The 27,413-nt window shown below is 45.0% G+C and overlaps 1 protein-coding gene and 1 pseudogene across 2 annotated transcripts in view; one reads left to right on the top strand and one right to left on the bottom strand.

Annotated features, from left to right (window-relative positions):
* LOC124005103 (nucleoredoxin-like) overlaps positions 1–23,425 on the top strand; it is a 61,903-nt gene extending 38,478 nt beyond the window's left edge. For both annotated transcript variants that reach the window (XM_046314039.1, XM_046314040.1), the window contains exons 2-8: positions 7,791–7,908; positions 10,919–11,052; positions 15,327–15,427; positions 15,733–15,839; positions 16,693–16,872; positions 17,565–17,689; positions 22,565–23,425. In XM_046314039.1, coding sequence (XP_046169995.1) covers positions 7,791–7,908; positions 10,919–11,052; positions 15,327–15,427; positions 15,733–15,839; positions 16,693–16,872; positions 17,565–17,689; positions 22,565–22,747 — 948 coding nt within the window. In that variant the 3' untranslated portion in view covers positions 22,748–23,425. The remainder of the gene's footprint in view (positions 1–7,790; positions 7,909–10,918; positions 11,053–15,326; positions 15,428–15,732; positions 15,840–16,692; positions 16,873–17,564; positions 17,690–22,564) is intronic.
* A 2,027-nt stretch (positions 23,426–25,452) lies between these two features.
* Positions 25,453–27,402, bottom strand: LOC124005105 (annotated as a pseudogene).
* Between the last annotated feature and the right edge of the window lie 11 nt (positions 27,403–27,413).

The following is a 27,413-nucleotide window of genomic DNA, read 5'->3' as shown; positions in this document are numbered from 1 at the left end:
ATTGAGTTCGAGCTTTTTACTCCTTTACAATCCCCCTGCTTTTACATGGTATTCTTCCCTAAAAAAAACTTGCACGGTGGAGCCCAGCCATACAGAGTCCGAGTTAGGATTAATAGCCTGCATTTAGAGAGCAGCTTTTGTGCCTCAAACACAAGAGGAGAGGAAGAAACACCCCTCTTTTACTGTCTCCCCCCTCTCTTTTTCCACCCAGCTATTCCCCCTAAGCCCTCTGACATTCTGGCACCTGTTTTCCTCAGAAAACCGTTAATTTATCACTGAATTATTAACTAAGAGCCCACAATGTGTTTGGCACTCCGTGACATGTCCTGACGGGGACGGGGGTTTCCATGGCAACACAGGCCTCTTATTGAAAAGCAGTTTCGTGTGTGCGTGTAAGGGCGTCCACAACGGCAAAATTGTTGGTTGGGTCAATTCATATTTTAAGAGCTAAATATGATATAGCAATAACATGCTGCATTGAAAAGGCAGGGGACTGATATGTATTACTGTTGTGCATTTCAAGTGTTTATCCATCATAAGAGGTCATATTATAACAGTACTGTGGTACAGAGTGTTTTTCCATCAAAACAGATGTCATATTCTATCTGTACTGTGGTACAGAGTGTTTATCCATCATAACATACTGTGGTGTTTATCCATCATAACATACTGTACTGTGGTTCGGGGACAGATTTTGTAATGAGCTCAGTGGAACAGAGAGACCAGAGGCCTGTAATGTTAATCAGGGGTTCTGACTGGGAATGTCTGGTGAGGGTGTGAGGAGACTGGATGAATCTCTTCTGTTCCACGTCATCTGCTCCCTCCTTCCCTGTCTAAGCACTAGAACACAAGGCTTCTATCCAATATGCCTCATATTTTTCCCGGTTCTCCTCTGTTCCCCGAGAGGCAAAGGCTGAAAGCTCCATGTAGAATGAATAAGCTGCAGACGGTTGAACACTACATCAATGTAAATGAGATCAAGTTGGGATCCAAATGTGGGATGGGATGAATTTCCCATCGTTGAGGACCGAACTCTACAGTTTCTCTGCTGTCTAGCCGCCATCTCGGGGGGGGGGGATCTCATTTTTATGCAGTCGCTTTGTGAGAAACATAAAAAGCTCTAAGTTATAGTATTGTCCTTTACAAAGTAGCCCATGGTTATGCCCCAAATGGCACCCTATTCCTTATGTGGTGCTCACATTTTTAGCCCTATAGGCCCTGGTCAAAAGTAGTGCACTGCATATGGAATAGGGTGCCATTTGGGACACACATCAGCTCTCCTATCTCCTTTCCTGGTCCTTCCCAGTAAACCCTCATGGCCAGGGCTCAGGCCGCCTGCAGGCAGGCTCTATAGAACTACCTAATAAAAGATGGACGCTTTGGTCTGGAGTGAGCTGGACAAACAGACAGACCGACATCCTCTATCAGCCTGTTGAAAGGCAACAGGAGAGACTACTAGAGCTCTCATGTCCCTGAGACATCTAACAGGATAGCTTTACTTCAAATACCACCAACTAAGGTTTTATCGACTGAGTGAATGATCATCTGACCACTGGTGTCTTTGCCATCATGGGTATTAAACGGGTCAGTGCAGATTCCTCCGCAGCGTTCGTACATTATCTTGTTCTGGCCCGCTGTAGAGACACGCCCCCCCCCCCAATCTAACAGAATTCACATGGAAACAAATTCCTCTGGATAAGAATGGGGAAGTGAGTTAATTCAGGAATGCATTGCTCTTAAAGTAAAATGCATTGTGACATAGCATATTTGGATTAAGGGAATTCAGCCTAATTAGGATTCTGCTTGTTCATTAGTTGAAGAGACATGAGTCCAGAGAGTCTTAGCCCCAGAAATGTCCGAATGTAAGATAAAGTACAGGAATGCCCTCTAGACCATGATAAATAAGTTAAAAGGCAAACGAGCTAGCCACTATCAGATGGGGAATTGTTCTCTAGGTATAGCCTACAGTACTATGTGAAAGGACAAAGCTTTGATTCTAGAAATAGCTACTCGGACTCTCTTCATCCTATTGTAGTGTCTGTTTTAAAATGCCCATCTGTGTTATTCTTAAGTATTCTATTGAGAGATAAAGAACTTTATCCCTGCCAGTACTCAGCAGGGTGGAGCACATGCACTCCTTTGTAGGCTTTTTGAAATCCCTTTGTGACTGCTGTGTTTGCTAAAATGGGACTGCAATGTGAGCGTTTGGCCAGCGCCTCAGGTCTGGCCGCCTGGGCCAGTGAAAGCAGGTCTGTGTGGAGTCGGTGCAGGAACAATGAGAGGTGAATGGGGACGATGACTGGAGGAATTTCTTCCACTCCAGCTCTCTCAGCGGGGGTTCTCTCTCTCCGTGGTCAGCCCAGGGGAAGGGAGAGGAGGTGGGGTCGGGGGAAGAAACCTCAGTAGGGGTTCAGATGTGTGGGAGCGGGTCAAAAGTGAAGCAGAGGTGTCTGTGTGAGAGCATTGGGAACACCAGTAGTAACTCTCGTAACTACCCCCACCCCTTTAAACCCCCACAGTGTTGATACTAAAGTGCAACAGTGCAAAGAAGAATGGAAATGATTACCATCCATGACACCAGACATGGATACAGTACTACTGTATGTGGACAAGTTGGGCAACTGAGAATTTCCCCCCCTTCTTTCTCCTCATTCAAACCATAGAATGATATGCAGACAGTGTGACATTAGTGCAATCACAAGACTCCTCAGTGGATTTAACAAGATCAGTTTTTGACAGGCAGTCGGAACATTCAACCTTTTCACCTCATGTTGAACATCTCTGATGTGAGCTGCATACAGAGCATTGCATTAAGCTAAAGGCCTGGCGATCTGGCCCTGCTATGCACATCTACACGTCCACACAGGCAGATGTGCTGCTCCCTCGGAGGCCTCCTCTCCTCTCCCTCAGCCTCCATAAGTGGAACCACAGTCATGTGTGATCCTATTAGCGCCTAGTGCTGGGCTTTGGGATGCATCCGAAATGGCACCCTAATCTCTTTACAGTGTACTGGTAAAAAAAAAAATTAGTGAACTACAAAGGGAATATGGTGCCATTTGGGATGCTACCTAGTGCTGGACTAACACTGTGTGTGTGTGTGTGTGTGTGTGTGTGTGTGTGTGTGTGTGTGTGTGTGTGTGTGTGTGTGTGTGTGTGTGTGTGTGTGTGTGTGTGTGTGTGTGTGTGTGTGTGTGTGTGTGTGTGTGTGTGTGTGTGTGAGACACTAAATGGATTGTTAGTATGGATTTCTGGGTCTCTAAGCAGTTGCTTGGGTCTCGCTGGGGGTTATTGGCACATTTAATCTAGTCTAGTGTGTTGTTCTGGGTAATGACAAGGGTTATCCCCCTAAAAACATGCAGGAGGACAGGGAGATGTGTAGCAGACATGCTAGGGTCTTCTATTTCTTTGGCTCTTGCACAGACCCAGACTTTCCTACAGTAGATGATTAAAACACAGCATAGTGGATATTCAATACTTTGATTAAATCATTTCCTCAAGATACGAATGAAATCTAGACAAACTACAGAGCTCTGGTTTGGAGACGACCATGCATGCGTTCCCAAACGGCACCCTATTCCCTATAGAGTGCACTACTTTTGACCAGAGCCCTATTGGCCCTGGTCAAATGTAGTGCACTATATAGGGAATAGGGTGCCATTTGGGACATAACCCATGTGAAGAATGTTGGCGATGAGCCCTGGCTGGGGGATAAGTTTAGTTTGGACACAGTGATTTAGTGTTTGTGGCTCACTGTGTGTGACCAGTTCTCTTTATTGTCTCTGCAGCTTATAATGCACCCCACTCTGAACAGTTAGCTTCAGACTTTGACCGTCTGATTGGTGTAAGGTACCAGAGGGAGTGGCTAAAGCTATTATAGGGACCACTATGGCATCACATTCCTCTGTTTAGTCCCTAAAGGTAAACGGAGGAGAGAAGGAGTAGAAAGAAGTACATTCTGTACTGTGCACGGCAGAACCTCTAGAGATTCTGAACAAATGTTGCTATTGTTTTCAACATTGTTTTCAACATTTTCAAACATACCACTCCAAAACATGCATGCCCTTGGGAACATGTGCTGTTGTCTTCAAGACTGAAAAAAAAAACTCCCACTGCGTAGAACTGAGGTTCTCCTTTTGGTGTTGAATTTAGCCAGCCTGAGGAAGAATCACCATGAGAACACACACAGCAAGGCATTTTGTTTTGCCTCTAAACAGAGTGACATAAGTATAAATGAATGACTGTTCCATAGCTCTTACAGTATGAATCATCGTGTCTCAAGGTGGTGAAATGTATGTAGCTGCCATTAATGAATGTAGGTGATGTAACGGTCTTAATTACCAGGCCCATCATCTGCCCTGAAATCATGATAACACCCCCAATGTCTGTCTCACACAGCCTAGCCTCCAGGCGGATCTACAGATCTACAGCTGACGTGATTTAGTGTCCTGCTGTGCTCTGAACTGCAGCCAAACCACCAGGCAGACATAATTCCGGATCATGCAGTAAATTAGCAGTAGTGAAAGGATCGAGGCTGAATCGGCTCAGAGGTCTCTCTGCCTCTCTGAACCAATCTCTCTTTCAGCAGTGCTCTCTATGAACCAGGCTCAGACTACAGCAGAGTGGGGCTGAGAGGGGTTCAGATTTGATACACACACTAATAGGTAGACATGCATGTATGTATGCACATTGACATTCTACACTTACTGTACACATCATACGTATGATGTATATTTTAGACAAACTGTATATAAACACACTGACCAAAGGGTACGTACTAGGATATATTATGGCGAACACCTCCTAGTCTTTAGTTCATAACAGGACAGTATTTGAAACATGCAAATAGACCTTATGATTCCATTGGCCCTAGAGCATTTTTAGCGAACTATGATTTTGCATATATTTTGTTGTGACTTCAATGTCTCCAAAAAGACCAAATTGGCAGACTTGGCTGTACAGTAGAATTGCTGCAGGCAGTGCATTTTGGTGAAGCTATGAACTGCTTTTAGCAATTCAAAGCCATGCCCTTTTTATATATTACACTATTAAAAGAACATATACTAGTTTTAAATTTCAGTTTTCCAATGTGCTTTACTGTAAACACCTAAGCTGTCCTCTCTCAGCTCTGTGAGTACACTTCAGGAAGTTGGCATTGGAGCAGTTCCCTGACATTTCCCAGCTATTGCAGATCCTATTATTCTCTAACTGTTATTGCCTTTTCAAGTCTCCTTATCTGCATCCCAAATGGCACCCATTTCTTATATAGTGCACTACTTCTGGTCAATACTAGCTCACTATATAGGGAATAGGTTTTCATTTGGGGCTATGGCCTCTGGTCAAAAGTAGCTCACTATATAGGGCCCTGAATTGAGTGGTACTTTGGAGGGACTTCCAGTCCCACAGTTGAGAGGAGGTCCCCCCCCCCTGTACAGTCCCTACAGGGGGGACCCATACCCTGTAAAATGGCAGTCTCTCGGAGCAGTCTGGGCCTGCCTTCCGTCTGCACGTCAGAACGCTAACGTTGCTCCTGAAGTGAAGTCATTGTTTTCATTAGAAGAGAAACAAAGGGTTTTCATCATCCAGACCTGGACTGGAGCAGAACTGGAACTGAACCCAACTGGAGGCTTCCACCACTGAGCCTCATAGACAGACTGCAGACAGGCCTCACTCCTAAATTTTGGCTCTCCCTTTCACTGAAATTACTAGATAACAGTGCTGAAATCATTATATGGTACTATGTGCCTATACCAAATTGTCTGGACTGGTACGGTCCTTGGTGTATTGGCTTGGCAATCTCAAGGTCACTGGTACAATTCTGGCTCAGACTTTCAAACATCAATGTTTCTATACTTCTCAGACAACTCTCAGAAAAGTGACCTCAGACACTCAGTGCTACTTTTCAGGAGCTAGTCATTTCAAGCGACACCCATCTTCCCTCTGATATGTAAAGTGAGTTTCCTGTTCGTGGTATTCTTGATGTGCTCTCCGACGAGGACAACACTGAACGTACACATTATAAATAGTCACAGTTTCAAACGCACTTTTGTGGTCATAAAGAGTCTGTTTCTGATTTTCTGCGGTATGTTGTATATTCAGATCAAGACACAATATACAGTCACAACAGTCATTATACATTGAACAAAAATATAAATGCAACATGTAAAGTGTTGGTCCCATGTTTCATGAGCTGAAATATAAAAGATCCCATACATCCACCTGACAGGTGTGGCATATCAAGAAGCTGATTAAACAGTATGATAATTACACAGCCACACCTTGTAATGGGGACAATAAAAGGCCACTCTAAAATGTGAAGTTTTGTCACACAACACAATGTCACAGATGTCTCAAGTTTTGAGGGAGCGTAGAATTGGCATGCTGACTGCAGGAAGGTCTACCAGAGCTTTTGCCAGAGAATGTAATGTTTATTTCTCTACCATAAGCCGCCTAGAGAATTTGACAGAACACCCAACGAGCCTCACAACCGCAGACCACGTGTATGGCGTCATGTGGACAACTGATTTGCTGATGTCAACATTGTGAACAGAGAGCCTCCCGAGTGGTGCAGCGGTCTAAGGCACAGCATCGCAGCAATAGAGGCGTCACTACAGATCCGGGTTCGGTCTCCAGTTGTACTGTGTTTCCTCCAACATATTGGTGTGGCTGGCTTCCGGGTTAAGCGAGCAGTGTGTCAAAAAGCAGTGCTGCTTGGCAGGATCGTGTTTCGGAGGACCCATGGCTCTCGACCGTTACGGGAGTTGCAGCAATGGGACAAGACTGTAACTACCAATTGGATACCACGAAATTGGGGAGAAAAAGTGATTCAAATGTACCACTTTTTTTAACATTGTGAACAGAGTGCCTTTTTTAAGGTATTTGACCAAAAGATGCATATCTTTATTCCCAGTCATGTGAAATCCATAGATTAGGGCCATAATGAATTTATTTCAATTGACTGATTTCCTTATGAACTGTGACTCAGTAAAACCATAGAAATCGTTGCATTTTATAGTTTTGTTCAGTATAATTAGATGTAGTAGTGTGTGTGTTCCTCCTCCATTAATGCCTGTGGATGTATGCTTGCTTCACATATTGAACAGACAGAATCATGTACAGCGTTGTCTTCATCTGAAGAAAGATCGGCTAAATAAAGTGCCACCCACAGTGCGAGGGGAACATAGAATAGTACTATATGAGCCTAGAATAGTACTATATGAGCCTAAAATGACTTTGATCTAGTTATTATCTTTCTATGGGGTGTGGTACAGTAGCAGAGTCTGGCAAAATGTTTTTATCAAGTGTGGATTGTTCTGCTCCTCTTACTCATATTGCTCTTATTCATGACACAGCAGGGGCAAAACGCTCCATGTGAATGTCCTCCTCCGCCAGTTCCTTTTAAAGTTAGCTGTAGTGTGATTCTAGCCTTCAGCTAATTCACTGCAGGGTGACTCTCTGCTGCTGTTTTATTCAACCTGGCTCATTTTCTAGTCCCTTTTATGCTTCAGAGAAACAGCTTGCCTTGTAAATAGATACTGGTACTTCTGCACTTTTGGTGGAGTAATAAGCTTACAGCCATTTTCACTGTCAACTTTTGGATCAATGGATGTCTGACAAATAATGATTTATGAACAGATGTTATAAACTAGATGGGAAAACAACTAGTAAGATGTATGACGTTCAATGACTTTTCTCTTTCTTTGTTAGATTTTCTCCTTGTTGCTCGGCAGATTTACCAGAGTATAGGTGTATTTATAATAATGGTACATTTTCCATTCCTCTCGTCTGTCCAGATGAAGCTGTGGAACAAGTATAAGGTGACCAGTATTCCCTCGCTGGTGTTTGTGGATGCAGCCACAGGGAAGGTGGTGTGTCGGAACGGACTACTGGTGGTGAGAGACGACCCCAAAGGTAAGTCTCCTCAGTCAGCCGGAGCCTCAGCATCTGAGAAGCTGCACATGTACCGCTACACACAAGCATACAGTTTATGACATGCTAAATGCCTTGCCAGAATTTCATATTGCAACGTTTCTGTGCCACATCCTTCACAGAGCTGGCCATATTTCTCAATTTCTGTACTCTTCTGGTATTGCATGAATATTATAAAGTGCCCCCTTTTACTCCCACATCTGCAGACCGATAATTTCCTGTCTTTTAAGTGGGAGATTGCCTGTTAGCAAGAGCAGGCTTGCATTCCTTTCTGGTAGACAGATGAGGATGTCATCTCATCTCAATATTTTGACATCCTGGTCTTCAGAGCCCTTATTGTACAACATGAGAAAGGCCCATTTAGTCAGAGAGGAGGAGAGGGTGGCAGTAGAACCCGTGGTGCAGGGGAATGGATTTCACATGAGCTGAGCAACCTTTCACATTAGTCTGCCTAATGAATCCCAGTCTCCCTCCCAGCCCACAGTAGAGTACATACTGTATAATTTCCATGATTCATTAACTACCAACTACAGTAGAAGTGGGTAGAGAAGAGATTCATCTTCTTGCTCCATCCACCCCCACCCCCGCCCCCTCCCCCGCTTTCAGAGTTGTTAGAGGGGGTGTGTAGTGTGGTAGCGGTGGCAGGAAAATGGGTGTGTGTTTGTTTGTGTTGTGGTGAGGAAGGGAAACAGAGCGGCTACAGGCGGAGTAGTAAGAGTTTGAGGTGGGCTGGGGGGAGGGTTCAGGACCCTCTCTCTTTCAGCATTATGAAAGGGCCTAGCTGTCTTGAGTGGCGAAGCAGAGGAGAAGTTGCCAGGAAGGAGTGCCTTTTTTTACAATGTGAATGGGGACAACAATAAAAGGCTGCAGAGGCGGAGGCCGTGGGGATGTCAGCTCTGCCTAATGAAGCCCTACAGAGGAATGGAACCTTTACAGCCCTGCCTAATGAAGCCCTACAGAGGAATGGAACCTTTACAGCCCTGCCTAATGAAGCCCTACAGAGGAAGGAAAAGCCCTGCCTAATGAAGCCCTACAGAGGAATTACAGCCCTGCCTAATGAAGCCCTACAGAGGAATGGAACCTTTACAGCCCTGCCTAATGAAGCCCTACAGAGGAATGGAACCTTTACAGCCCTGCCTAATGAAGCCCTACAGAGGAAAGGAACCTTTACAGCCCTGCCTAATGAAGCCCTACAGAGGAAAGGAACCTTTACAGCCCTGCCTAATGAAGCCCTACAGAGGAATGGAACCTTTACAGCCCTGCCTAATGAAGCCCTACAGAGGAAAGGAACCTTTACAGCCCTGCCTAATGAAGCCCTACAGAGGAAAGGAACCTTTACAGCCCTGCCTAATGAAGCCCTACAGAGGAAAGGAACCTTTACAGCCCTGCCTAATGAAGCCCTACAGAGGAATGGAACCTTTACAGCCCTGCCTAATGAAGCCCTACAGAGGAATGGCACCTTTACAGCCCTGCCTAATGAAGCCCTTTACAGCCCTGCCTAATGAAGCCCTACAGAGGAAAGGAACCTTTACAGCCCTGCCTAATGAAGCCCTACAGAGGAATGGAACCTTTACAGCCCTGCCTAATGAAGCCCTACAGAGGAATGGAACCTTTACAGCCCTGCCTAATGAAGCCCTACAGAGGAAAGGAACCTTTACAGCCCTGCCTAATGAAGCCCTACAGAGGAATGGAGGAAGCCCTGCCTAATGAAGCCCTACAGAGGAAAGGAACCTTTACAGCCCTGCCTAATGAAGCCCTACAGAGGAAAGGAACCTTTACAGCCCTGCCTAATGAAGCCCTACAGAGGAAAGGAACCTTTACAGCCCTGCCGACAGTGCTTTATTTCTGATTACAACTTTTTATTTGGTCGTCCCAAATGCATCTCTAGTGCTTGACATTGACAATGAAGACACCTTGAAAAAGAAATGAGAGGGAGGGAGGGAAGGAAAGAGAGGAGGGAAGGCTGGTAGCGCTCCCTGTATGGGAAATGGAAAAGCATGGCTTTCAATCATCATTAAAACAACATTTTGCATCTGTTGTGCGGTCCCATTTCCAAACGCAGATGTCACATAGTACAAAGGAACTTGTGAGTAGGAAACATGCTGGGTTTAGATACAGTACCAGTTAAAAGCTTGGACACAACTACTCAATCAAGGATTTTTCTTTATTTTTACTATTTTCTACATTGTAGAATAATAGTGAAGACATCAAAACTATGAAATAATACATGGAATCATGTAGTAAACAAATCAAAGTGCTTATTGCTTATTTGAGCTGTTCTTGCCATAATATGGACTTGGTCTTTTACCAAATAGGGCTATTTTCTGAAAATCACCCTCCCTTGTCACAACACAACTGATTGGCTCAAATGCATTAAGGAAAGAAATTCCACAAATTAACTTTTAACAAGGCACACCTGTTAATTGAAACTCATTCTAGGTGACTACCTCATGAAGCTGGTTGAGGTAATGCTAAGAGTGTGCAAAGCTATCATCAAGGCAGAGGAATCTCAAATAGAAAATGTAGTAACTTTTTTTGGTTACTACATGATTCCATATGTATTATTCTACAATGTAGAAAATAGTCAAAATAAAAGAAACCATGGAATAAGTAGGTGTCCAATCTTTTGACTGGTACTGTATATGTATGACAAATGCTGGTTACAAAATGGCGCCGGGAGATAAGGAAGCCGTCCTTCTAGCCCCAAGGCAAATTAGTTATTTCTTTACATTAATTGCCCAGAAAAATAATTCAAATGTGTTTCACTACACCTGCAATAAAATTAGATTTGATTTGATGTGTTTAATATCTAATAGCTGTTCCAGGGGGGTGGAGAGAGCGAGTGCTCTGGTTTTGAATGGGCAGTTTGTCACACATAGAAAAAACTCTTCTCTGTTCACTAATCAGACACTTGGCTCTCAATATCCTTTCTCCCCAACACCAAACCCTACCCCCTCCCTTACCCTCTCTTCCCCTCTGTCCTCCCTCTTAGGCTTGGAGTTCCCCTGGGGGCCCAAGCCCTTTGCAGAGGTGGTGGCCGGCCCTCTGCTCAGGAACAACAGGCAGACGACAGACATCAGCTCCCTGGAGGGCCACTATGTGGGAGTGTACTTCTCAGCACACTGGGTGAGTGGTGGGGGGCCAGGAGGGGCGAATAGACACACACACACACGCGGGGAGGGACACACACACACACACACACACACACACACACACACACACACACACACACACACACACACACACACACACACACACACACACACACACACACACACGCAGGGAGGGAGGGGCATACACACACACACACACACACACACACACAGGGAGTGGGGCAGGGAGGGGACACACGCACACACAGGGAGTGGGGCAGGGAGGGGCACATAGACACACACACACAGGGAGTGGGGCAGGGAGGGGCACATAGACACACACACAGGGAGTGGGGCAGGCAGGGGGAGCCTCCTTTTCCCTTTCAGGCATCCAGCTGTCCTCTGATATGAGCTTTATCCCTGTTAAAACAGAGGCATCCGTGAAAGCCAGGGCAGGGTGGCAGGGCGCAGCGGGAGAAAACACAGCAGCCTGTAGCCAGGGGATGGACAGAGAAGTTAGGGGACTTCCGTTGTCTGGGACTACAGTCGCTAGTTATTCCACTCCTTGCTGTCATCACCTACTAGTGCCCTTTAAAGTGGGCAGTGGGCTTCAGACCCATTGTCTGTCTCTATCAGTGCTGGGCTTGCCCATCTGTGTGAAGGTCGTGAATAGGTGACTCATGAAAGGCTTGTGTCAATGATGAGCTGCCAGTGCTGGCTTCAGCTCCAGAGACAAGCCAGTAGCAAGCCATGACACACTCCGACTAGTCCACTTTCCAAACCAATACAAATTGGTACATTTTTATTTGTCACTTCTTTGTAAACAACACGTGTAGACTAACAGTAAAATGCTTACTTTTCCAACGATGCAGGTTTTTTTTTTTTTTTTTTTATTTTTTATCTACAAAAAATTGAAATAGTGAATAAAAGTAACGAGTAAAAATGACATGACTATATACAGGGAGTACCAGTACCATGTTGATGTGCATGGGTATGAGGTAATTGAGGTAGCTATCGTATAGGTTTGTGCATTATTTTAAGGTTACATTCCCCTGTCTTACCAGCGTAAATCCACCCGCCATTAGGAGATGGTTACAAGCGTGAAATGGCCAGCGGATTACTTTTTACCAACGACCCAAAGTGATCCTCGGCAGGATAGAGTAGACACAGTTCCTCACTGACTTTACGCTCATCTCTAGCTGTGTGTTTCACTGAGGCTGAGAAAGAAAAGGATGAAATGGAGATTGATGAGACTGGTCTGGTTTGTTTTATTCAGACACAGCTCTGCCTCCACTGGCACTCTGATACCACCTTAATGTCTCTCACTCACACACACACACACACACACACACACACACACACACACACACACACACACACACACACACACACACACACACACACACACACACACACACACACACACACACACACACACACACACACACACACACACACACACACACACACACACACACACACACACACACACACAGCCGCTGCTCTACTCTACTGCCCCATATCCTGTAAGGGAGAGACAAGGAGGGAATACAACACACACACACACTAGACCAGAGACCATTCTCAAAACACTCACTCAAAACAACAAATGCCTCCAAGCCAAGGCCATCCTGAGTTCCATCCTGAGTACTTAGGTTCTCACATTTGAATGGGCCAGGAAACGAAAGGAAATGTTAGACTGGTTAGACTGTAAACTCTCCTTCCAGACTCGCATCAAACATCTCCAATCCAAAGATAAATCTAGAATTGGCTTCCTATTTCGCAACAAAGCCTCCTTCACTCATGCTGTCAAATACCCTTGTAAAACTGACCATCCATCCGATCCTCGACTTCGGCGACGTCATTTACAAAATGGCCTCCAATACCCTACTCAATAAATTGGATGCAGTCTATCACAGTGCCATCTGTTTTGTCACCAAAGCCCCATACACTAACCACCGCGACCTGTACACTCGTTGGCTGGCTCTCGCTTCATACTCGTCGCCAAACCCTCTGGCTCCAGGTCATCTACAAGACCCTGCTAGGTAAAGTCCCCCCTTATCTCACCTCGCTGGTCACCATAGCAGACCCCACTTGTAGCACGCGCTCCAGCAGGTATATCTCTCTGGTCACCCCCAAAACCAATTATCACTTTGGCCGCCTCTCCTTCCAGTTCTCTGCTGCCAATGACTGGAACGAACTACAAAAATCTCTGAAACTGGAAACACGTATCTCCCTCACTAGCTTTAAGCACCAGCTGTCAGAGCAGCTCACAGATTACTGCACCTGTACATAGCCCATCTATAATTTAGCCAAAACAACTACCTCTCCCCCTACTGTATTTATTTATTTATTTATTTATTTTGCTCCTTTGCACCCCCATTATTTCCATCTCTACTTTGCACATTCTTCCACTACAAATCTACCATTCCAGTGTTTTACTTGCTACAGTGCCTTGCGAAAGTATTCGGCCCCCTTGAACTTTGCGACATTTTGCCACATTTTAGGCTTCAAACATAAAGATATAAAACTGTATTTATTTGTGAAGAATCAACAAGTGGGACACAATCATGAAGTGGAACGACATTTATTGGATATTTCAAACTTTTTCAACAAATCAAAAACTGAAAAATTGTGCGTGCAAAATTATTCAGCCCCCTTAAGTTAATACTTTGTAGCGCCACCTTTTGCTGCGATTACAGCTGTAAGTCGCTTGGGGTATGTCTCTATCAGTTTTGCACATCGAGAGACTGAAATTTTTTCTCATTCCTCCTTGCAAAACAGCTCGAGCTCAGTGAGGTTGGATGGAGAGCATTTGTGAACAGCAGTTTTCAGTTCTTTCCACAGATTCTCGATTGGATTCAGGTCTGGACTTTGACTTGGCCATTCTAACACCTGGATATGTTTATTTTTGAACCATTCCATTGTAGATTTTGCTTTATGTTTTGGATCATTGTCTTGTTGGAAGACAAATCTCCGTCCCAGTCTCAGGTCTTTTGCAGACTCCATCAGGTTTTCTTCCAGAATGGTCCTGTATTTGGCTCCATCCATCTTCCCATCAATTTTAACCATCTTCCCTGTCCCTGCTGAAGAAAAGCAGGCCCAAACCATGATGCTGCCACCACCATGTTTGACAGTGGGGATGGTGTGTTCAGGGTGATGAGCTGTGTTGCTTTTACGCCAAACATAACGTTTTGCATTGTTGCCAAAAAGTTCAATTTTGGTTTCATCTGACCAGAGCACCTTCTTCCACATGTTTGGTGTGTCTCCCAGGTGGCTTGTGGCAAACTTTAAACGACACGTCTTCTTCTTGTATGAGCTGAAAGTCTAGAGGGACGGCCAGGTCTTGGTAGATTTGCAGTGGTCTGATACTCCTTCCATTTCAATATTATCGCTTGCACAGTGCTCCTTGGGATGTTTAAAGCTTGGGAAATCTTTTTGTATCCAAATCCGGCTTTAAACTTCTTCACAACAGTATCTTGGACCTGCCTGGTGTGTTCCTTGTTCTTCATGATGCTCTCTGCGCTTTTAACGGACCTCTGAGACTATCACAGTGCAGGTGCATTTATACGGAGACTTGATTACACACAGGTGGATTGTATTTATCATCATTAGTCATTTAGGTCAACATTGGATCATTCAGAGATCCTCACTGAACTTCTGGAGAGAGTTTGTTGCACTGAAAGTAAAGGGCCTGAATAATTTTGCACGCCCAATTTTTCAGTTTTTGATTTGTTAAAAAAGTTTTAAATATCCAATAAATGTTGTTCCACTTCATGATTGTGTCCCACTTGTTGTTGATTCTTCACAAAAAAAATACAGTTTTATATCTTTTGTTTGAAGCCTGAAATGTGGCAAAAGGTCGCAAAGTTCAAGGGGGCCGAATACTTTCGCAAGGCACTGTATATTGTAGTTACTTCGCCACCATGGCCTTTCTTTGCCTTTACCTCCCTTATCTCACCTCATTTGCTCACATCGTGTATATAGACTTATTTTTTTGCTGCATTATTGACTGTATGTTTGTTTTACTCCATGTGTAACCCTGTTCGTGTCGAACTGATTTGCTTTATCTTGGCCAGGTCGCAATTGTAAATGAGAACTTTTTCTCAACTTGCCTACCTGGTTTAAATAAAGGTTAAATAAATACATACATAAATTAGGGTGAAGCACTGCAGAGATGTAGGGAGAGAGAGTCAGAAAACACCATGTCATCATTATATACTGTTTTATATAGACTGATCAATTTAGGTCATTCTGTAAACTAATGCCATAACTTGTTGAGTGTGTCCGTGTGTGTTGTCCCTGCAGTGCCCTCCATGCCGCAGTCTGACCCGTGTGCTCTTGGAATCATATCGCACTGTGAAAGAATCGGGTCAACATTTCGAGATGGTGTTTGTCAGCGCTGACCGGTATTCCCTTCACACACGCGTATACATTCTCTCTCTGTCACGCTCTCTCACATACATACATACATACATACATACATACATACATACATACATACATACATACATACATACATACATACATACATACATACATACATACATACATACATACATACATACATACATACATACATACATACATACATACATACATACATACATACATACATACACACATACGCTCCTCTGATATGTTAATTGAATTGACTGAATAAATGGAGTTGACAGTGGAACTGAGTGTTGTTTTGTGTTTCCTACCAATGCAGGTCGGAGGAGTCCTTTCAGCAGTACTTCAGTGAGATGCCTTGGTTGGCAGTCCCATACTCAGACGAGGCCCGACGATCACGACTCAACAGACTCTTTGGAATACAAGGTACAACACGGTCTCTGATGTCTCCTCCTGAACTGATATACTGTAGTCCTCATGGACATGATGCTGAGTGAGTATCAAACACTAGCGGTCTGGCTTAATAATGTGTTGATGTGGAGAAGCGACCTAATGGCAGCCAGCTCTACGCTGTGCTGGGTAGGGAACAGTGGACAGATAGCCCTGAAGCTGAAGGAATGTGAGCTGGTAATCAAGTTTACTGTTCTGCTCGCTGAGTAAGGGTCCTCTCTCTGTCTCTCTCTCTCTGTCTGTCTGTCTCCTGTCTGTCTGTCTGTCTGTAGAGAGGAGTAGTGTGGTTGTAGACAAAGTGCTGGCTCTTTACCTCTTCTGGCTGGAATGTTCAGAATGCTTACAGGACTGGTCGATACTGCCCCGCTTCCCCATTCAAACCCCTGTTATTCACACTGGCCCATCACCACACACACCCTTCCTCCCAGCCAAACACACACTGTGCACTCTGTGTCTGATAAGGCTGTTAATACACAGTGATTTTCTAATCTGAAAGACTGTGGGAGAGAAGGGTCGGGCGTTAAGAAAAATCAGCGGGAGTCTGAGAAGAGATGAATGGAGAGAGGGAGGGAACTGGAGAGAGTTCAGGAGCAGAGGACAGTCAGAGCCTCAGGGATTAAAAGCTCCTCCATACCACACAGATAAACAGTGAGAGATACAGCCATATGTGGTGAGAGCAACTGAAAAACATGGAAGAACAGGAGGGGCGGTGGCAGAGTGAAAATCTACAGTTCATGATTGTTCTCTCCCCCTGTTTCCATATTTCTCTTTCTTCCTCTTTCTCCCACCCTGCCGCGCCCTCTCTCTCCTCTGTCTTCCTCCCTCCCAGGTATTCCCACCCTTATTCTGCTGGACGCGGAGGGTCACATGATCACGCGACAGGGCCGTGTGGAGGTGCTGAATGACCCAGAGTGTCGGCTCTTCCCATGGCACCCCCGGCCCGTACTGGAGCTCAGCGAGTCTAACGCTGTGCAGCTCCACGAGGGGCCCTGCCTCGTGCTCTTTGTGGGTGAGTAGATAAGTGGATGAACATTTCAATGTCAGTCTTTACCATGCACCTCCACGAGAGGCCCTACCTCGCGCTCTTTGTGGGTGAATGGAGGAGCATTCAGTGCTGGTTTCTACCAAACCAATCCTTCAGACTATGTATTCTACATTCTAAATAGCATTGTGCATGTAGTAAAAGTGAACAGATCAGTTGTACGGCCACATGCTATTTTAAGTCTGTGAACATGCAAGAGTAGGGCGGAGCGAAGGAAATGGTTTTTGTCTGTTTGTTTGTTAGCAGTGCGAGAGATGGATGCCATCCTCTGCTAAGTGGCTTAGGCCAAAGTGGACAGGGCAACCATCAAGCCAGACGAGACAATAAGACAGCAATGTGAGAATGGAGTGACCGGGTGCAAACTGATGACCTCATGATTTCAGGCCCTGAGATCAGATCCGAAGGGGTCAGCCACAGACCATCTGCTCTCCTCCTTTTGTCTCCTCACTCATCTGCTCATCTGTCCATTCACTCACCCCCTCAGACCTCTCCTCCTCCTGTTCTCTGCTCATTTACCTTCTTTCTCTCTTCTTCCTGTCCTCTCTCTAGTCTTCATGCCTTCACGCCAATTTATCTCCTCTTCTTCTCTCACGTTCTCTCAACCTTTCCTCTTTTGACGCTTTTCATACTTTTGATACCTGTGTATCTCTCTTGTTCAGATACGGAGGAGGAGGGAGAGCTGGAGCCGGCGAAGGAGCTGATCCAGCCAATCGCAGAGAAGATCATGGCTAAGTACAAAGCCAAGGAGGAGGAGACACCACTGCTCTTCTTCGTGGCTGGAGAGGTAAGATAATGGACACACACACACACACCTCCAGCTGACCTAGATGAGAATATTCACATGTGATGAAATCTGTCTTGTATTTTGGCATTTTAGTTGTTTTGCATTCCTGTCTTGTGTACTGTACATCTCCTCTACTGTGGGTGTCTGTGTGTTTGCTTGTTGCTATGCTCTGGCATGATGTTCCATCTGCTTTAGTTATCACATATCATAATCCTCCGGTGGAGAACATGCCACTACTCCCCAACTGACATAAGCTACAGTATAATGTCAGAGGGGCCATTTCTGAGGGATGAAACCCCCTTTCACTTTTATGTGAGGCACACCACAAGGCCCATGGCCCAGAATTTAGCTGGCCATGTGTCTGATGATGGCTGTTCTCCCTCGATCTTTCCGCCCACCCACTTGCCTGCCCTCAGTGCAGGAGGGAACATGGAGTTTTCTTAACTCTTGTTATCTCTTGTTTTTCCTTCTCATCCTTTCAAGAGCTTGTGGAGTTAGCAGCAGGGACAGCCGTAATTACCAGATTAGCTAGCTCCCCCTCGCCTCCCTCACTCCTCTGCTCACAGGGCTCAGAGCTCGGGGGGGTCAGGACGGTGTCCCATGTCAGATGGTTTAGGTTTCAGCCATGGGGAGCTGCACAGGTGCTCCCTCTCTGTCCTGTCTTACCCTCTGCCTGGCTGCCTGAGGCCACTCTGCTCTCTGTCAGACTTAATGCTACGGACACAGACAGACACTGGGGCTAAGACCACATACTAACACCCTCTCTCTTTACCTTTTCACCTGTTTGGGGATTTGTTGCATACTGATTGGTATTTATGTTAATCTGGATTGGACCCATTCTAATGAATGTTACATCAGTGAATCTGTTTCTCAGCTGAAAGGTCTGTGTTGCTTTCTAGGTTAATGTTCAGTCTGTGGTAGTCTATAACAGGCAGGTAAAGTTCTCTCATCGTCTGGGTTACATGTAGCTGGATCTGAATTCACCAGCACTCGGTCTGTTCCAGACTGGGGGTAGTCCCAAATGGCACCCTATTCCCTATAAATAGTACCCTATTCCCTATATGGGGCCCTATGGGGAATACGGTAACATTTTGGAGACCGAATGTGTATACCCTGTTAGATATCACTCCCTGCCATGGACCCATTGGGCTCTCTGTTATGCCAGGCAGAGGCTGAGGTTACAGGATGGACCCCCATGCAGCCCGCAGAGCCCTGGCCTGGGCGAGGCCTGCCTGCACGTGGTCAGACTAGGCTCTGTCTGCCAGCTGCTGTGCTGGGGATGGTTTACTTAATCAGTGAGACAGTACAATGCTGGCAGCCCAACATGGAGAGCCTGGCCTGAAGAAAATGAGAGGGTGGGGGTAAGGAGTATCAGTCACAGAGAGGCTAAAAGAAACGGACTTGCAACCTACAGTTGTACCATTAGAAGATCAAATTTATTTATATAGCCCTTCGTACATCAGCTGATATCTCAAAGTGCTGTACAGAAACCCAGCCTAAAACCCCAAACAGCAAGCAATACAGGTGTTGAAGCACGTTGGCTAGGAAAAACTCCCTAGAAAGGCCAGAACCTAGGAAGAAACCTAGAGAGGAACCTATGAGGGGTGGCCAGTCCTCTTCTGGCTGTGCCGGGTGAAGAATATAACAGAACATGGCCAAGATGTTCAAATGTTCATAAATGACCAGCATGGTCGAATAATAGGTCTGGGACAGGTAGCACATCCGGTGAACAGGTCAGGAGTCCATAGCCGCAGGCAGAACAGTTGAAACTGGAGCAGCAGCATGGCCAGGTGGACTGGGGACAGCAAGGAGTCATCATGCCAGGTAGTCCTGAGGCATGGTCCTAGGGCTCAGGTCCTCCGAGAGAGAGAAAGCGAGAATTAGAGAGAGCATACTTAAATTCACACAGGACATCGAATAAGACAGGAAAAGTACTCCAGATATAACTAACTGACCCTAACCCCCCGACAAACTACTGCAGCATAAATACTGGAGGCTGAAGATGAAGAAGATGCCCTATTCACAGAGAAAATTAATGGGGATTGATGGATATTTGTGATTGCAATAAAGAAAAATACTGTAAATGTTATGTCTTTTATAATCTATAGTGTTTTCTATATTATTAACTATGAGATACTTGGGGTATAGTTGTCTTCTTTGCCTTAATCTTCCCAGGTTTAGCCAGGAATAGGAGATCCTGACAATAGTTTAGTCTGCCGCCCGTATCACCTGCTAACCTCCCTGACCCCAGGGTACAAAGGTCATGTAGACACAGAGACCTGTGTCACACTGTGTGTGTTGTGAGCCAGACAGGTTGGCCTCTCCACTAGTTATTTACGTCCAAGCAGTGTGGTGTTTTTAGAAAACACTCGTCTCCTGTGTCTCTTACTGGCAATACAGTTCAACAGTTAGAAATGAAACAATCAATCATCAAGAAGCAATACCCTCACAGGCAAATCCCTGTCATTTAAAGCAACAATTTATTGAATTAAAAACACTTTTCATTAGGTCTAGCAGTGCTTTACAATGTACAGTATGTAAAGATACAGGGTCGAGCTGGCCTATATCCTATCCTTTGATACAGTGATTCTCAGTAACTATGGGTTTCCAGCCTGAATCTCCCAGTGATACAGACTGATAGGCCGTTGTTCAGCCAGTCATATCGCTGTGCCGATTGTATCCTGAATTTCACAACGCCTGGAGACTCTCAAGCTGACCAATCAGTAGGCTGCTTTCCAGGCCGTCTGGCCAACGGGAGCTTCTTATCTTTGCAGGTCCTTATCTGATGAACGTCGTCTACTCTTTGGAATGCCACAGTGCTACAATGGTCAGAATAAACCTGACATGGTGCAGCAGGAGGTTCCATACGGTAAACGCACACAGGAGCCTTATCACAGCAGTCAGTCAGTGACTGCAGGCCATACGTAGCATAGCATAGATACCCTTTGTCTTTGTATTCAGAGCTGGGCTGGAGAGCGAGGATGGGGGCCAGTCTCTTTATCACTCGCACAGCTGGACTGGTTGCTTCTCATGAAGAACAGTTTACACATGGTTAGCAGCCACACAAAGGAAGACTCAAGACTTCCCACAGAGAAGACAGCCATCGAGATTACATCTCTTCATATCTAAGATGCTGGGAGGCCATGCTAACAGAGAGACTCCTGTGATTTCTCTTTCTGTGGTTCCTTTCGAAGGAAATGCCAAGGATGTATCTTCAATCTGAGCTTGCAAGAGAAGACTTTATGGGGGATGTGAGGAGTCACAGATTTTCTCAAGCTTGGGAATGTAGCTTGTGGCTACATTAATCATCCATTAAACATCCTCATAAGTGTAGCAATTACTTTCATTGTATATTTTTCTGAAGTTGAATAAGTTTAAGACTATCTGCTCCCAGATCAGATGGTAGAGATTCAGGGGAAGTGAGCTCTCCAGATCTTACATGCCACAGGATAACTCAACTGTTCTGCTAGCGGTTTCGCAACAAGTCAAACTGTGTTGGCATACATACTTGTCCTTTTTAGGTAACAAAGTGGCCAAACTGGTCGAAGAGCTGATTGTGCAGTTCAATCCATTTAGGTTGAAATATTTTACTGCCATTTTTCCAGATAACGGGAGCGTTACTCCAAAAAAGAAAAAACATTTTGTGAAAAGCTGTGATTTAATGACTGGTCCAAGCCTTTGCGACAGCGCCAGCTTGTGGTAGTGTTCTGTCACTTCTCTATTTTGAAATATTTTCCACATGAAATTGTTCTTTGATCTCTTCCAAGTCTCTCTCACCCAGGGGGCTTAGTTGAGTAGAAATCAGCTCATCCTGTCACGAGGAAGGGAGAGACCAACTCAGAAGATGTCATATACTAATCTGGCATGACAGAGCTGAAATCTGACTTCACAAATCAACACTTGGAATCCTCTAACATTTAGAAGAAAAGTCTGGACTGACTGGAACTAATGCAGCTTTGTTGAAGTGGGAAAAGCTTCCTCTAAGATTACTAACTGAAATGACATGCGTTTGCAAGATTGCCAAAAAGTGCATGTTATTTTCTCTGAATAATTGATAGCCCCTCCGAGTGGGCTGGGGTGCCGCTTCCTGTCTGCTGTGGTGTTATAGTGAGTTATTCCTGCTGTCTTACGATTGTCTGTCTGCAATTCCCAGTTGTTAAAAGGGTGAGAGGTGAGATCAAGCCTGGGACTCAACAAGGCTTGTAAAAAGACATTCAGTGACATAAGTCTGTCCTCACTAACTCTGTCGTCAAAGCTCCACCACACACCCATTTTTACTATTTCTCACCAGACATGAGGGAATACACCACTCTCCCCCTCCTTTTCACCCACGTGTACACTATCCAAACACGCTGTGATGTGTCTCTGAAGCTTCCCAGCCTTGTAGTCTGTGGGTGAGGCTTTGAAGGGATGGATGTTGTTGGATCCCCTCCTGTTTCCCCCCCCAGCTCTCTCCCACAGTGGGGAGCATGACGGAACCCTGGCTGGTGGTGAACACTGCCTGCAGGAGAGAAAAGAAGAGCTCCCTCCTCAGTCTTCAAGCAGACATTGACATTATCACCTTCAGTTATGAATCCATTGAGTTATATTAAGTGCCATAGTTAATCTTGTGTCCCAGTTTTTTAATACCAAAATCAAGTCAGAACTGATTGAAAGCAAATACGTTTTTATATTCGGTAATAAGGATGTTAGCAATTATCTAGCAATTCCTTTTGCATGACACACAGGATAAAGGGTTGTTGATTATATGTAAACTAGGCCGCGCCACTTCACTTTGTCATACAACTTCTTCCCCAGGCACAATTGCTACCGCATATAGACAGGCTGGTAGACAAGATTGTTGTATGATCATGACTGACCTGTCTGTGTTCCCAGGATGACATGAGTGACTCCCTGCGTGACTACACAAACCTCCCAGAGGCAGCACCCCTGCTCACCATCCTGGACATGTCTGCCCGGGCCAAGTACGTTAAGGACGTGGAGGAGATCACACCGGCCGTGGTGGAGACCTTTGTCCAAGACTTTCTGGCTGAAAAGCTCAAACCAGAGCCCATCTAGAGAGCATGGCTAGACTGTCCCAAATGACACTCTATTCCCTGCATAGTGCACTGCTTTTGACCAAGGTCCATAGTCCTGGTCTAAAGTAGTGCATTATATAGGGAATAGGGTGCCATTTGGGACACACCTAAACTTATAGGACTGAACCCACACCTCCATCAAACCCTGAACTCCTGGCTACCACCACCAGCCAGCCTCCTCTCCAGTCTCCCCTTTCTGTCAAAGGTCTCACTTTTGACTGACATCAACTTTTTTTAGACAGGACAGCTTTCTCTCATGGAGTCTTCTCCTGTGGTGCCTTGCATTGACTAAAGCCCCTACAGTAATATGGACATTCTGTTGCTTTTTGGCTCCAATAGCATATTTGATCAGTTTCGTTATTGCCATTTCTTGATACTAGAAGAAACCACACAATGTTGACCCAATGGACTTGAATTTTCACAATGTCTTTCTTTTGCCGAACCCTCATTGCTGGGAAAGAATAAAATGATTGCAACAAATGTTCTGTAGTTGTAATTTACAAGTATGCAGTGCAGAAAATGTTCTGATCTTCCGTCTGGTGTTATTGTTCTTCTGTTTGAAAGGTGCTGCAGAATAGTATGACCGCTGTGCATACAGTATAGACCTAACAATGTCTGATTTCCCTGTTTTAAAGGTAATTTTGTCTGTATTTGCTTGTTTTTATATTGTGAATGGTATTTCAAATACCATGTCATGTTCTCCATGATACGAGAGATGGTAGTATTATCATAATTATGTTTCCATCTCAACAACCATGACATTTAAGATGATTTTCTGTGAAGATCCTCTCTTGAAAAGGCCAGATATTTAAGGCACAAAAATGGCATTTAAAAATCCATCTTAGCAACTAAGTGAAGTATTAATTCCCATTTTCTGTCACTCCCTGGTCGTTTTTAGTCATAACTTCACAGCCATTAAAATTCACTGTTAAGCACAACTGTCTGGCAACTTCCTCTATCCATGAGGCCAGTTCTCATTAACTTGGTCAAGCAGTTTTATTCCATTGGGAAAATGTATTTTACAGTATTAATTTGGTATATATATATATATTTTAAGTACAATTTGTCTTGATGTCCGCCTGTGTACAACCCATTTGTTTACAGTGTAAGACAACCAAGTATTTCACACCTTTCAGTTGTTTTTTACCCTACAACTTCCTTGCCTACAGTAAATGTTCCCAAATTGCTTCAGGTGCCACTGTGGTTACTATGATAATTGCTTTCATATGCCCATCAGTAAAGTTGTTAATTGACATGTTATTTCCCTTGCTAAACAGACATGCACATGTCCAGTATAGAGATTAAGCAGTCATCTTGAATGGCAGCAGTTTAGTCATAACTGGCAGGAACTATAGTAGGCAACTGTGTGGAGTGGAAGTGAAGCTTACAAAGCCACACTGGCAGGAAATATAGTAGGCAACTGTGTGGAGTGGAAGTGAAGCTTACAAAGCCACACTGGCAGGAAATATAGTAGGCAACTGTGTGGAGTGGAAGTGAAGCTTACAAAGCCACACTGGCAGGAAATATAGTAGGCAACTGTGTGGAGTGGAAGTGAAGCTTACAAAGCCACACTGGCAGGAACTATAGTAGGCAAGTGAAGCTTACAAAGCCACACTGGCAGGAAATATAGTAGGCAACTGTGTGGAGTGGAAGTGAAGTACAAAGCCACACTGGCAGGAAATATAGTAGGCAACTGTGTGGAGTACAAAGCCACACTGGCAGGAAATATAGTAGGCAACTGTGTGGAGTGGAAGTGAAGCTTACAAAGCCACACTGGCACTGGCAGGAAATATAGTAGGCAACTGTGTGGAGTGGAAGTGTACAAAGCCACACTGGCAGGAAATATAGTAGGCAACTGTGTGGAGTGGAAGTGAAGCTTACAAAGCCACACTGGCAGGAAATATAGTAGGCAACTGTGTGGAGTGGAAGTGAAGCTTACAAAGCCACACTGGCAGGAAATATAGTAGGCAACTGTGTGGAGTGGAAGTGAAGCTTACAAAGCCACACTGGCAGGAAATATAGTAGGCAACTGTGTGGAGTGGAAGTGAAGCTTACAAAGCCACACTGGCAGGAAATATAGTAGGCAACTGTGTGGAGTGGAAGTGAAGCTTACAAAGCCACACTGGCAGGAAATATAGTAGGCAACTGTGTGGAGTGGAAGTGAAGCTTACAAAGCCACACTGGCAGGAAATATAGTAGGCAACTGTGTGGAGTGGAGTGCTTACAAAGCCACACTGGCAGGAAATATAGTAGGTGGAAGAGCTTACAAAGCCACACTGGCAGGAACTATAGTAGGCAACTGTGTGGAGTGGAAGTGAACTTACAAAGCCACACTGGCAGGAAATATAGTAGGCAACTGTGTGGAGTGGAAGTGAAGCTTACAAAGCCACACTGGCAGGAAATATAGTAGGCAACTGTGTGGATGGAAGTGAAGTACAAAGCCACACTGGCAACTGTAGGCAACTGTGTGGAGTGGAAGTGAAGCTTACAAAGCCACACTGGCAGGAAATATAGTAGGCAACTGTGTGGAAATATAAAGCCACACTGGCAGGAAATATAGTAGGCAACTGTGTGGAGTGGAAGTGAAGCTTACAAAGCCACACTGGCAGGAATTGGAAGATATAATTGAGTAAATAGGCAGCCTGGAAAGAACACATTTCACATCGTGGTAATTGTCATTTTCAGCCAAACGCTGATTTTATTTCACTTTTATTAGCAGAGTTCAATATGGAAATGAAATCCATCCATATGAGTCAGTCTGACATGAGGTACAGCGAAGAGGTGTTGTGCAGTCTAGAATGTATGCATGGAAAAAGTGACACCAGGAATAACATGTCCGTTACACTCAAAATGGCTTCCAGGAAAATCATGGAAATTGCACTTTAGATTAAGCTTTTCTCCAAGACGTCTCCATTATGTTTAACAGTTGCCTTCAAACAGGAGCATGCTGGCTGCCATGGCTGAGTTGAGACTATCCACTCCAGGGACCACAGGGATGAACAGTCTTGGACCGGCAGTTCTCTCAGCCAATTGGACAGCTTCCAGACTCAGTCCATGAGTTTCTCCACCAATCACAAGGCCTGTGTTCCCCTGAGCCCAGCCTTCATGGTACAACTTGGTCACCGCTCTTGGAAGTGACCGTTTGGAATCTGATATTCCTCAGTGCATGTCTTTACAATTAGGCCTGCTACTCACCCATCCAAAGTCCCCTGCCTTTGAAGGTTTGTTGGACTGGTTTGCTTCCATGTTCTCAGCTATTTCTCTCTCATAGCCGCTGCAGTTGTCTGCTACGTGGACAGTCAGACTTCGGCAGCTGGTTTTCAATGTCGTCCCAGTCCAAGCTGGGGAAGGAGGAAATGGGCACCAATCACTGCTCGCAGCACCTTAGGTTCCCAAGCGTCCACACAGCCTGTGAAAAGAGACCTACACAAGATACTTAGTGAAAGAACCATCCAGAGTAGTGCACAAGATCACACACTAATTCCTCACTATCAGCTCCTATGGGTACAGTCAAAATGGCCACCAGTCCACCCAATATGGCATCATTGACTTGAATAGGGTGTAACATTTCTATAAACTGGATTATGCCCATCCCCAGTTTATCATCATGACATACCATTGGTGAGCAGGACATTGTGGCAGGGTGGTGCCCAGGTTCCTGCACGTTCACAGATCAGGGACAGTGGCACAGACTGACCACGCTGGTTCTGAGGGAATGTCAGCCAGGATGGGTCTGGCTGAGAAAATATGGCTGCAAGGGGAAAGTATTGTCCATATACAGTAGAGTATAGAACAACTTCAAAATCATACACCCGGGGCCTCCCGGGTGGCGCAGTGGTTAAGGGCACTGTTTAAAATAATAATACACCCTAGCATACCTATCACTCCCTTTGGCACTACAAGGTCAGACCAGATCTTGATATTCCTCAAACGTGACTTTAACCAGAGTGGCCCTCTTCAGTTTGTCCAAGGGGAGCTCACAAAGTGTGTACACTGAACTGAAGAACACCATCTGGGGGTTGGCACCAGCAGCCCCCCCGAGAAGATAGTTGATGTTCAGTCCAGATAGCAGGCTATGTATCTTGACTTCATACAAAGTCTACATGCAAACATACATCACAGACCGTAGTTACTAAACCTCTACTAGCCACTATAATGAAAGCGGATATATTCACTCAATTATCTAACATAGGGTCGATAGCCAACATGCACAGATACTTACGCCAATCTTTTGTCACCAGGGACGGTCCTTTCGAATTTGAGGCCACCTAGTTGGTCCTTCAGATTGGTTGTATGTTCCCGGCGCTGAGGATGCTTTGTCATTTCTGGCACTCCATGACTTGCTGAAAACACGATCAGTGGTCTAATTTTTTAAATGGTCGTTGACAGTAGACTCCTTCATTTTGGACACAACTGTCAGACTGCTTGTGCCGATTTTATCTGGCACTTTTTCCGATGTTTGAAATGTCCCCTCACTATCAGGATACAACACCTTCACGGGTCTCATTTTCAATGCTCGCACGTATCTTTTTGAATCTACGATACAGTCGTTGCCTTTTTCATAATGTGACTTCGTCCTGTTGGAAGAAGATGCCTCTCATGGACGTCACCGTCTTCGCGAAGAGGGCGTGGAAACATTAAACAGC

This window comes from Oncorhynchus gorbuscha, linkage group LG19 (assembly GCF_021184085.1).
Source record: "Oncorhynchus gorbuscha isolate QuinsamMale2020 ecotype Even-year linkage group LG19, OgorEven_v1.0, whole genome shotgun sequence".
Classification (NCBI taxonomy): Eukaryota; Metazoa; Chordata; class Actinopteri; order Salmoniformes; family Salmonidae; genus Oncorhynchus; species Oncorhynchus gorbuscha.
The sequence above is the reverse complement of the archived record's forward strand: the minus strand, read 5'-3'. Positions and strand labels throughout refer to the sequence as shown.